We start from the raw sequence: 12,522 nt of genomic DNA on the forward strand, positions 1-12,522 counted from the left end.
AAAAACTGAAAAAAAGGCACGACAAAGTCATACATACTCAGGAAGTTCTAACCAACACACAGATCCTCAACATGCAGAACTCAGCAAAAGTGGGAAGAAGACTAATTATAACTAAAGGCTGCTGTTTTAGGCCAGCTTGTATCAGAGGAAGTTTTCTACTAACATGTCCACTGCATGTGCTGGTAATCATCATATAAACCCAGCCAAAGTGACAAGATCTGTTTTAGTGACTGGTAAGCTGGTATCTCAAAGCCCATTGCTTTAGCTTCTGTGGATACAGCAGTAAATGCCTTGAGTGTTTTTGTCAGGTCAAAATTCCATAGAGATATTTTTAGCTCAAGCAACCAGTGTCTCCCGACAACATGAAGTATGTAAATGCAGTACAGGGTAAGAGTCAAACACTAATTATCACCCTCAAAATGTTATTTATGCTTCAGTTAAGTCTTTCATCAGACACTTCACAGGAATTGTTACAGAACCAGTTGTATAACCAGGATATTGTTTTCTTTACCATTTGTTGGCTGAGGATGTATGGAATCAATTTGATATTTTCCTCCATTTATATGATGTACAGCAAAAACTGAGGCATTTTCAGAATGGTTAAAGAATAATAACCATATATTTCCCTAGCAAGAATACTGACTATATGACAAAAGCACAAAAATTCTGATTTATGCTAACAGGCAGAATGCACAAGATGATACTAGGAGAGCCTGAACAGGGGGCTATTCCTCCTCCTATGTAGGATGAATTTTGAGGCTTTTTGAAAACTTTTTGAAGCACATGGGCAGCTTGCCTGTATTACTTATTTTGTGGTATAACTGGAACATACAGCTCCAGGATAAAGCTCCACTAGAAGAGGAATTTAATGAGAGTTTAAGAAGTGAGGCTCAGTACCAAGCTCTTTACAGCTCATAGCTGATCAATGCTATCTTTGTTAGATAGCTGCCCAACTTCCTGAAGGTATGGCAAAGCTTTATTCAGAAAAAATGCCGGCATATTTAATAGAAAAATATTATTATATACCACTTCACCTCTAGCACTGGCATTAATGGTGCTTCCGAAGAAGCAGATGATTCCTCCATGGGCCTATCAGCAGACATACCTTGGCAGGACAGAAAGCCACGGTCCCTCTTCCAGAGTAGTGAAGAACAGTTACTTGCAATTCTTCCGGATGTTCTGCAAATGCAGTTCCTTGTTATGGAGCACACTTGCCACTTGCACAGTGGTTTTCCCTAAAGTTTCCTTTGGGGAGGGAGAGTGCATGCTTAAGCACATTAAGAGGACTTTGAACTGTTTGGAAAAGGCACAGGTCATGAATTCAAGAAGTAAGGACTATTTGGTAGACAACTAATTTCTGTGAGACTCCATTACTTAATGTTTTGGGTTTTTTTAAATTTTCTGTTTTAAGTAACTAGTGTTCTAGCTAGGAAAGGCACTGGAGCTACTGAAGTCTGATACTGTATGGGGGACTATTATTAACACTCAGTATTATTCTAAAACTTTCTAAATTACTATTTGATTTATGACTGAATGACTTGCTACTCTGTAAGCTACCTGGCTTATCTTTGTTGTTCTACAGAAGAAGTGTTTTAAAATGCTAGGCATGAAGTTTTTCCTCTCATATACATATGTATTTTAAAGTAAATATTAAAATGCCCCTTTATTAATATGAAAACGTGCATACCATCTTTCATATCAAACTAAGGAATAACATCTTCTTCCCCTTAAGAAGTTGTCTAATCTCGAGTTTGGGGTATTCTCTGTAGGTTGTTAGTATTACTTCCTCTCTGCCCAGAAGTTACAAGTGAAGATTGAGGTCACTGGCATTTCAGCCAATGCACTTAAGATAGCGCATTAACACAACACACAGACAGGGAGGGCCCAGACAGACCTCAAGTTGGGGTCAGTGCAGTTCAGATGTGAAAGGAAAGTAGATCTTGCTTCAGAAGGTATCAAAATGTATAAAGGATTCTCTAATATCATCCAGGCTCCTAGTGGCCCATTATTTATCTAGGACAAGTAGTAAATTCTCCACTGATCACCTTTCAGCTTCTGGATACAGTAAACTGTAGATTGAGTACTAACCTATCACCATACTGTGGTCTGTTGTCTACATCCAGTGTGTTTCTGGGATGTGTTATGGTCAGAAAGCTTGGAATACCAGTCAGTCTCAATTCTGAAAAGCCCAGGTATCTGCTGTTCTCCTGGACCACAATGGTGGGGACAAATGCCCAGCTGTACCCCCGCTTCCATTCCCCCCTTCAGTTGGTTGTTAGGTCTGGAGAGGAAGCCAAGCTACCTGTACAGTAGTGAGTCTCCTTCCCTGAAGCCCAAGAGCAAAGCTGAAATCCAGCCAAAGAACACAGCTGAAGTCATGGGTTATCTGGAGGAGCACTTTTGACAGTGAGAAGACATGGAGTTAGTGCATTTAGTCCAAGGTGTCTTAGTTCAAAGCTGCTCACCTGAGTTTCACCAAGAACTTAGAACAAGCACCGATCTCCATTGGATGCTCACTTCACATTACTTCTATGGTCAGGAACGCTCCCATCTCCCACTGAGTCTTCAGAGATGCTGTTCACCATGCTCACCTGCAGAGAAAATGACAACTTTTCCCCACTGAAAGCTGTCTATGAAAAGAAATGCTTCTGTATATCCCAAGTGCTGATGAACAAGACACAAATCCTTACTTACACTTGATACTCTTTCAACTTAGAAAGCAGAGGCCACCCTGGCAAACTAAAATTTGTCAAGTGTATTACCTTACCACTTCCCTTCTTCAGCTTTTTACCTTAAGATGCGCTGCAAGCTTTTGCTTTTAACAGTCTTAGAAGAAGATTCCTTTTGTTCATTAAGGAAGTGTATTATCTTGTACTAAGACACAAAAGCTCTAGCCTAGACTTGAGGAAACTTAACATCTTCAGATGAAGTTCAGCAACCTTCATACTGGCTTTTAAGTCTTTTTCTCTCTTGAGGTCCCAGATGTGTTTCCAAGCACATACTGGTCATTTTAAGTACCTTAATTTCTGAGCACATGAAGATCACCTCCAGTATGGGATACACCTATGTAGGCAACCTGCACCACTAGGTGTTTTAATGAAAAGCCCGGCCTAGTCCCAAGAAATGATCAGCCACTTCACTCTCAGAATGCTGGGCTTGTCTTGCACGCTTTCCAGGAAGAAATGCAACTCTATACAAGCTGGTGTACCTGGGAGTTCTTTGGGCCCATCCTGAATTTAGAATCTGCGAAGGGGCTGCTGAGTTCACATTGATTCATTTACAAGTCAAACACCTATTCTCACTTTGTCCCCTGCATTAAGAGACATTCGACTCAAGACTACATGCAAGCTTTGCTATGAACACTACATTCCCTCAAACATCACTCAGTTAGGAGGCATCATCAGGCCCCATTAAAAAGTTTTCTCAATTACCCTACTTTTGTCCATCCTGTAAGGGATTAAGGGCAATGAATGGCAAATGTTAATACCAGTAAGAGACAGAACTCCTCTCCCATACTGAAAAATGGCCCATCTTTGGAACATGTGTATCAGATATTCAACACTGGCTCTTGCTTTCCCAGGTCTGACTGTTAGTTCATCACTTCAAAACAGCAGGTTTACAAACAGCAGCTCTAGGGTATCGCTCGTATCTCAGAACAAGACATCTGAAATATCATCATTAGGCATAGCAATGGGGTTTTTTTCCACCATTTTTATATTTTGCCATGTTCAAAACTTCCTCCCTTACAGGGGTACTTCCAGAAAATTTTATTCTGAAATTTCTACCAAGATAAAGCAGCCCTTGACAGCCAGGACAGGATCTTACCTTTTGACACATAATCCAAGGACCCTGTGTCTGCTTTCGACCTGATGTCTGAATCTGGGCAAGATCTGACATTCCCTTCACATCACGCTGTGGCTGATAGATGGTGCCTGGCTTAGAGTTACCTACCTTTCACAGGAAAAGGATAGACTGATTAATAGCAGGAAAGACCCTACAAAGCTGTAACACAGCTAAACGAAGCTGTTCTACCTTGTGGTTTACCAGGTTGTTTTCCTACCTATTTTGTCTTTAACCCCAGACTACAGACTTGCCAGTAGTGTAGTTCAGGCACATTTAATGACCATCTTGTGCCCAACAGGTAAACAATTTCTTTTCCCAGCTGTTCGACACTTTATGTTTTCTTAAGGAGCAAACAAGAATATGCTTTGTTACGAGCTTTCCCAAGTGGGGAGTGTTTGTGATTCTATCACTCCTAGGTGAACCTTTTAAATACAAGACAAATACACTCCTTTGTATTCCTCTGAGGAAGAACTTCCCTGGTCGCTGCTTTAGAAAAAAACAAAGGTATTTACAGAAGATCCTTTTAAGTTTTAATTTTCACAGGGACACTTTTTCACCTTAAAGATCTCTAAATCAAGACATGTGTGTTCTTTTTTGAACTGAACATTAAACACAATCTGGTCTATTTGTGAAAGCTGAGATCTGTCTACATAATTTTTAACATGCAACCGAGAGGCAGAAGTTCCAAGATTACTGCATTCATCTCACTTGCCCTGTATCTAAGAATTCAACACCTATCACCTATTTAGCCTACATACCCTTAGAAAGTGTTGTATGTTCAAGTCCTCTCCTAAACACCTTTCAGAAACGGGGGATGTTGCGTAGGGTTTTTTTCCAATATATGCATTTTTGCTACATACAGGGATTCTGTTTAATAGCAGGACCTTTCTTCACAGAATACAAAAATGACCATGATTCTAAACCACGTCTTGATTACTGGGCTCTAACTACAACCAGCCCTCTGATCTTAAAACCAGAATTGCTAAATTAATGTGTCTTTCTATCTTTAAACGACATACAGAATTTGAATCTTACATGTTTTCATCTTCTGTGTATTAAAGCAGAAAAAGCTTTCTTCAAAAGGACTTTGAAAATTAAGATGCTTAGAACACATTATGCATGACTGTCTTTTGTTCTTCCAAAGACTTCAAAAATTGGAGTGGATCATCATCTACCTGCAGCTGTACTAGAGTTACTATCCTAGCTGTTCTTTACTAACTCCACAGTAAAACTACAAAACCATGTTGGCACACTTCAGTACCAAATAATCTGTTTTAGCATAGGCCATCACTGAAGGTAGTTTGAGTTGACCTTGCTGAGATGTGACCACTACCTGATTCACCTCAGTGCCATTTGTACCCAATGTGGCAAGTACACCTTAATGCACCTCAAAGTGCATTACAAACCGGGAGGCTTCACTTTTCAAAAGCTTAGTCTGGAATGCTTTTTCACCATTGATCTGTATACTCCTCCTCACTCATTCCTCAATGAAAGCAGTTACACCGAAGGCAATAAAACTGTGGAAGTTTTAATACTGCTATTAAGAAAACAAAACTCTACTTCCTATTAGAAATCTGTATTGATTTCAACAGTTAACCTAAGAAAAGACCAACTACCTCAATGAAGCAACTACTAGGTCTGAGACAAATAATTAAGATCATTTTCTTGGTCAGAAAGAAACTTGACCACCTGAACGGCTCAGAACATCAATAAACCAAACTCTGTATCAGATTAGTATACCCTTTTAAAAAATGCAAAGTGCCATTTATTACACTATTGCCACTGTCCAATCATTTCTGTATAAAACCACGTTGCAAGCAACACACACACACAAAATTACTTTAAATCCAATGGATTAAAGACCTTCCAGATCCTTCTTAATTTTAGCTATAAAATCAATCTCACTGAAGTTAACCCCATAGTGGGCCTCTTCTTAAAGTATTTTCTGAGGTTGTGTTAGCGTTTGAAAACACAGTGGAGCAAGGAAGCAGAGATTACTCAGCTACATGAATCCAGCTTCCACTGTGCTCACTGCTGAAGCTTAAAGCCACCTAAAGCTTGTTGTACCTTCAGGACTTCCACTAAAAGACAGGACATTTCCCCCCCCCCCCCCCCTTAATATTCAAGTCTAGTCTTCCATTAGCATGAAACCTGCAGCATATTTCTTAACTTGCTAATTCTGACAAATTTTAACATACATGCTGTGGTTTTCTTCAAAGTAGCTTTTAAGCATCCCACTAATTCAAAAGCAAGTGTAAACAAACATACTTTTGTAAAAGTGTAGGTAATAAGAATAAAGGACAGTTTCACTAGATTAGTTCAAGTCAAAGTTACATATTGGTCACTTCTTGGTGAAAGTACTACTCACATGTACACCAGTGCTTGTCACTGGAGGTTTGTCTTCTGCTGAAAATATCAATTTAAATACACATACAGAAGTCAAAAATTCTGTTTGAAAACTGATCAGGAACAGGTTAGCTTGTTAGAACAACTGTTTGCACTGGGAGAAAAAAAGTTTCATTGCACTATCCAAAGGAAGCCTTTGACCACAATCTGAACAGGAACAGTCCTTTAATAGCAACTTCAGCTTTTCAAGATCCAGGGACTAGGTAATTTTATCTGTCATCTCAAATGCTGCTATATTAAAGATTAAAATCATCCTCCAACTGTGATATATCTGCAATATTAAAAGATTAATTATAATTTTTTTAGGCTAGCTCTCACCAGTGCTTTATAATACAGAGCTTCATTCTTAAGTATGCTGAAACTGCACCTTAAGAAAAGCCTTAATTTACTAATGGGATATCTATAAAATTGCCTTTGTTGAATTCTCACAGAGGAAGATTTTTTTTAATCCCAAATTAGCTATCTTTAGTAATACAATTTTCAAATAACCACTACTACTGACAGAATTAGGTGCATTCTTCACTCCACTAAAGAGAAAAACGAAATCTGAAAAATGTTACTTTAGATAGCAGAACAATACTGGAAATGATACACTTGGAACGAGGAACTCAGGGACCCGATATATTCAGTCCCTGGCTTTCAATGACTGACCATGTTAATGGAAAATCCCTTGAACTACTATGACTGCTAATCCATCAGTTTAAAAATACATACTGAATTACCCATGAAGCATTCTGGAGATTTTTAGATCTAAAGTATTTAACATTAAACAGTATCAGATTACACTCTACATTCACTTAGCATTGAAGTGGACACACTAAAATTAAAGAGTTAAAACCCACAACCTCCCTAATAACTGCAGATAAGGAGTCAATTAAACAGTCTACTGAGGTTGGATTCTGGGGAATTACAAATCATTGAAGTACTAGAATGTCTGTTTTTACTTACCATTATCTTCTGTGCAGTCAAATTGCATAGGCTATTCTACTGGCTGTGTAGCAGAACTAAGAATTCATTTCATAGCTTCCTTAGTGCAAAGAAAGTAAGCAGTAAGATTCAATGTCTTTTCTACATATTAGCGACCAAAACAAGTAAAACTGTACTGTCACACTAACTGTGCAAACAGACAGTGAACTGACACCATGAATCAGCCAAATGTAACACACTCAGACTAGAGGGAATCCAGATTTCTGACACTGCAAGTTTTACCTAAATGACTGTCAAAAAGTGTTGGCTTTGGAGCAGACACTAAGCTTCATGAACATTCAGGAATGACACAATTCTTGGAACTGAAACGTATCCTGTGATTCAAACTTTAAACATTCAAACTGTATTTAATTACCGATTATCTACATACTATGACTGTATTTTCTAGACTGTCACAGATGCTTTTTCTTTTTAAAAAAAAAAACCCACCACCTTTACCAGGTACCTGGAAGTCTGACATCTAAAGAAGCTTTCATTAAGTTAATCAGTGTAACCCAATGTTTCCAGATGAGCTCAGCTGTGTAACAGCCACTCAGGAGCTGGCTGTTTAAAAATACGTATGTTTGTGGAAAAAACTAGTAACCAGTTATATACTGGCAAGAAAAATGTATCATTACATGACACAATCACCCCTCTCTCCAAATTCCAAGGAAACTAACAGGCTAGTCCTAGTGGCGCTTTTCAAGAAATCTCTCTATTGTAACAGTCAAAGCAAAGAAGCACCGAAGTCACTCTTTCCTCCTGTGGATTTTATAGCACAAGTATAATTAAACACTTGCGAAGAGTTGACCACATGACTGTGTGAAAAAAATCGGTCTCCCACAAAAAAGTTTAACATCAGAGCTTCTCAGAAGCTTTATGTTTGTTCACACTAGATGGCTGTAAAGTAACAATAATTTATTCCTTCTCCCACCACTACCCATATTAAGGATCAAGGAATCTTCAGCTCGCCTTCCTCTCCTGTTGCCACATACCATTTTTATCTGACAGAGCAAATGACAAAATACAATCTCGTGTTTCGTCTGCCCAACTAATGCAACTAGCTCGACCCAGCCAAGACATGTCATGTGCTGGTGCTGGAGTTAGTTCAGCAAGACACTCAGCAAAGCCAAACTTTTAAGTCCATCATAACCGGTCATAAAGTTGGGATTCATAAGCTTCAGGCTATGAACACAAATTCAAGTTCTAACTTCAACAATTCTAGTTCTCAGAATGCTACACATTGTGAAGTTTATTGCCTACTTCCAAAACTTGCTATTCCATTTTAAACATTTTCCACTAAGTTTTCACTAACTCAAGTGAGGGAATAACAGTCTTAATTTTGTGGAATGTATCAATCTGAACACACTCTTTTTCAGAAAAATCTTACATGTGTTTATGTCCATGTTGCCTTTCAGTTTTATGTCTTTAAAAAAAAAGTCTCCTCTCACTGATGTATGAGAGCATTAAAATAACTGCTAGGCTGAACATAAAAGTTAAGCCTCTGAAGAATTACCAAAGGCACAAGGAAAAAAGTTGCAGCCATATATAACATTTCTATCCTGAAATATTAAGTTGGGAATCCTACCTTCAGAGAAAGCTAATCTTATCTTGGACTGTGTCACATCCCTCGCCCCCACAAGAACAGAATGAGTATTCCTCATTTTAGATTTTAAGACAGTATTTAGGCAAGAGTTGTACAATGCAGAAATTCAGAAACTGGTCTTAGGATCTGTAATAACAGACTTCCTCCAACACTGAAAACACAATCTTAAGTTCTGGGTTATAACAAATCTCCTCTTTAAAAACAAAAAGAAAAAAAGTACAGTTGTATGTTCTATATGAATCCCTTCAATCAAAAATAAGTATTAAAACAAGAGTATAATTTAAAAAGCTGTGTATTGGAGTGTTTATAAACCAGAAGTGTTAAGCAGCAGCAGTAGTTTCTGATTTCTTATTAAATTCAACTAGACTTCAAATTTAGAAACACATTACAAACCAATATGGAAGGAACTATGCTAGCTTATACTCAGACCTTTGCAGGTGTTTCAGTAAAATAAGCCTCCTATGAGAATACCCAGAGGCAGCATAATACATAAGTCAACACTCGCCTTCAACATGCCAAAAAGAACTGTGTGTTATGTGACCATTTGTCACCAAAGCACCCCATAAGAGATGCATTATTGCTGTAGAACATTTCAAGTTTACCAACACCCAAGTGCAACCAAACTGATGTTGTATATATGCACTTGCCCATTCTCACCAGTATTTCCACTTAATAATGTTTTTTCTTTACACAATCAAATTTAAAGCTTTGAAAATAACAATTTTTTGATTTTCGTTTTTTTTTTTTTTCCACAATATTAATCACCACATGCAATTTAGTTTTCTGATCATTTTGCTAAAAAACTGCACCAATATCAGAACAGTGCAAATCATATTTAATTTTAAAAGTTATAATGGCTTGAGTTCATAATTAGAGGGAACACTGTCAAGATCTCGGTATTTTGCTTACTCACCATTGCTTGCATTCCATTAAAAACAAACACTTTCCTGTCATTTTTGTCTTTTTTTTTTATAGTCCCCCATGCTTTTATCAGAGCTGAAATTAAGGATATGATCCACAATTTCAACACATGTAGTGCCTTAATAGCAATGTTTTCATGCACTTCCATCAACTGTTATAATTCCATTAATGTATTATCCCCCCCGCCCCAACACATTTCCAGACTAAGAGCTAGTCACTAGCACTTGTGATCCCACAAGTGTTTTAAGTTTTTCAGCAATGGAGAGATTTCAAGATTAAGAATCTGAGGACTTCCCCTCTCCTACAGCCCCCAGTGTTTTCATTTTATAGCAAGTTCAAAATTGGTTTCCACATCTTGACAGTGTTCCTTATAAAACCGTATGACAGTAAAAGTGCCAGTAGGCATGGCAACCTCTTTGAAGGGAGCATTTAAACTCCTTGGCACTGGGGATGCCAGCACCAAGGATTACATTGAAATTCAAAATTATACTTAAGGCTACAATTAGCAAACCCACTTTCCATAAGCCTAATATTCTATCACTAGATTTGAAAATTCGGAAGCTAACGCAACTGCATACTTTTATGCTCAAATCTGAGGAAAAAGTTACTTTTCTTTAGCAAGGGCAGTATATGAAACTGTGGTAGCAAATGTCTCTTACGCATTTCACCATCATTCACTTACTTTGTCTTAAAAGTTCAAAACTGGCAAGGCACATTTACATATTCCAATGAATACTTGACAATTTTAAATTACACTTCATGTCCCAGCTATCCCAGTAATTGACATACAACATACTAAAATGGTTTATTAAGATAACAAAAAAAAAAAAAATCAATTAATGTGAAACATACAGGCTATTGGCAACCACTATTCTAAAAATCATGTAAATACAAGTAAACATACTGAAATGTGTGCGATTCTAAGTTTTTAACCAGAAGATCTCTGTACTAACACACATTTATATTAATGACACATAAAAAAAATAAAAACTTTATTACAAAAATAAGTTACACTCGCCTCCAGCTTACAGTATAAAACAATTTTATTTGCAGGAATGCAAAATGATTGTTTGCCATGAGCATTTTCAACATATGACATGTCTAATTTTGTTTAAATTTGCATTTACTGGGGGAACTGGTGTGTATAAAACCTTAATTAGGTATAAGCTTCAATTTTCATTGTGGTGCCTATGGGTATGTAGTATAACTGCAGTATCCCTTTGGGCAGGGGGTTAAGGGAAGCTCTTTATGCCAAGTCCAAAGTAAGTCATAATTTTATCTTTTACCTATATGAAGTTGGACTTGGCAAGGTTCTTTTGTTTTTGTCTTTTTTAAGGGTGGTTCAATAGAGGATGCTTCACCACTGAACACTCACTGTCATCAAGGTGCTTTAGAAAATTAAAAACATAGCACAAATGATTGTACTCTACTCTACTCTACAGGTTATCATGATCTGCGTAAGAGAAATGGAAAGCTGATCCACGTGTTTTTACAGTGATCAGCAATAAGAAATGCACTAATGAAAACATACCTTTTACCTAAAAAGCTAAACTACAGCCATATACTATTCTATGATTTATGAAAAACTTCAAAATATCCAAATGTCAGGCTTCACTGTACAGTTGTCAGTTTTAGTCTGACCTTTTATAAAGGGACACTGCAGTATTTAGTACAAGTTGCTGATGCACTTTTTTTGAACATCTGATGTCTTACAAAAGTAACATCTTGCTAAACTATTATACATCCAAATAACTACAATATCTGAAGAAGCAAGGCTGCTTTTTCAGCCACAAAATACGACAAAAGCAAGGCCTGTTATGATGGTCATGAGGAAGTCTTACAAAGCCTCTGGAACTAAAGGCAACTAAGAATGTTACATTTGGTATATTATAATCTTACCCTCATATCATATTAAACAAGCCTTGCTTTTATCTACAAAGATTTTCTATGTACAGTACAGACAGGGTATAGTTCAATCCTCTGCTACTGAGGTAGTTAACCAACCCTTTAAAAAAGGTTCTGAAAAGAACCACTATCTGGAATGCCTGACTAACCAGCTCTGATGATTACACCTGAAACTGCTGTATCTGAACACAATTCATAAGTGATTACTATATAGACAATCATGATTAACCTTCATGAGCAGAAATAAAATTTAAGGATACCAATGATGGCATTCATCTATACCACTGCAATAAAAATTTAAATGCAAGAATTTGTGAATACCATTTTTGGAATCCTTAACTAAGAAAACTTGGGGGAAAAATCTACTTAAAGCAGATTTTTTAAAGAACGACTTTATTCTTTATTAAGATACCATGCTAGACGTTAAGGATTTTGTTGAACACATTGGGGAAATAGAGTAGCTTTAGTTTAATAACTTGCACTGCAGAGAAAACTGTTAAAGAAATTCATTTCAAAGTCCAAGTATTAGTTCAAATGTCCCATATTTGAATCCATGATCTTCGCAGGAAGGTCTTTTGCAACAGAATATGCTCCTATACAGCTGAGATACTTAAGGTTGCTTGATATCCTTACCATTACTCCACTGCAAGCTTCTGGTGTAATCCCACATAGCAAGTCAGTCTTCATTGTAACAGGTCAGGACCGGCCTCGACCCCTTTTCCCTGCTAGCCAGGTAACAAAAGGAATCAATTAGATAAATCATTTTAAACTCTGGTCTGTACATTTTGTTAACATAAAATCTTAGCAAAATGAATTATTTTAAAATAAAACTACTAGACAAGAATGTTTTGCCTTCTGATTGCCACTAACTTTGG

At 37.3% G+C, this 12,522-nt stretch overlaps 1 protein-coding gene across 4 annotated transcripts in view; it reads right to left on the reverse strand.

Annotated features, from left to right (window-relative positions):
- Positions 1 to 9,638: 9,638 nt before the first annotated feature.
- Positions 9,639 to 12,522, reverse strand: part of SYNCRIP (synaptotagmin binding cytoplasmic RNA interacting protein) — a 26,367-nt gene continuing 23,483 nt past the window's right edge. For 2 of the 4 annotated variants that reach the window (XM_074895987.1, XM_074895986.1), the window contains exon 12: positions 9,639 to 12,372. In XM_074895987.1, coding sequence (XP_074752088.1) covers positions 12,331 to 12,372 — 42 coding nt within the window. In that variant the 3' untranslated portion in view covers positions 9,639 to 12,330. The other 2 variants (XM_074895988.1, XM_074895989.1) reach the window with 2 other exon arrangements.

The sequence above is a fragment of the Athene noctua genome, chromosome 1 (genome assembly GCF_965140245.1).
Source record: "Athene noctua chromosome 1, bAthNoc1.hap1.1, whole genome shotgun sequence".
NCBI lineage: Eukaryota > Metazoa > Chordata > Aves > Strigiformes > Strigidae > Athene > Athene noctua.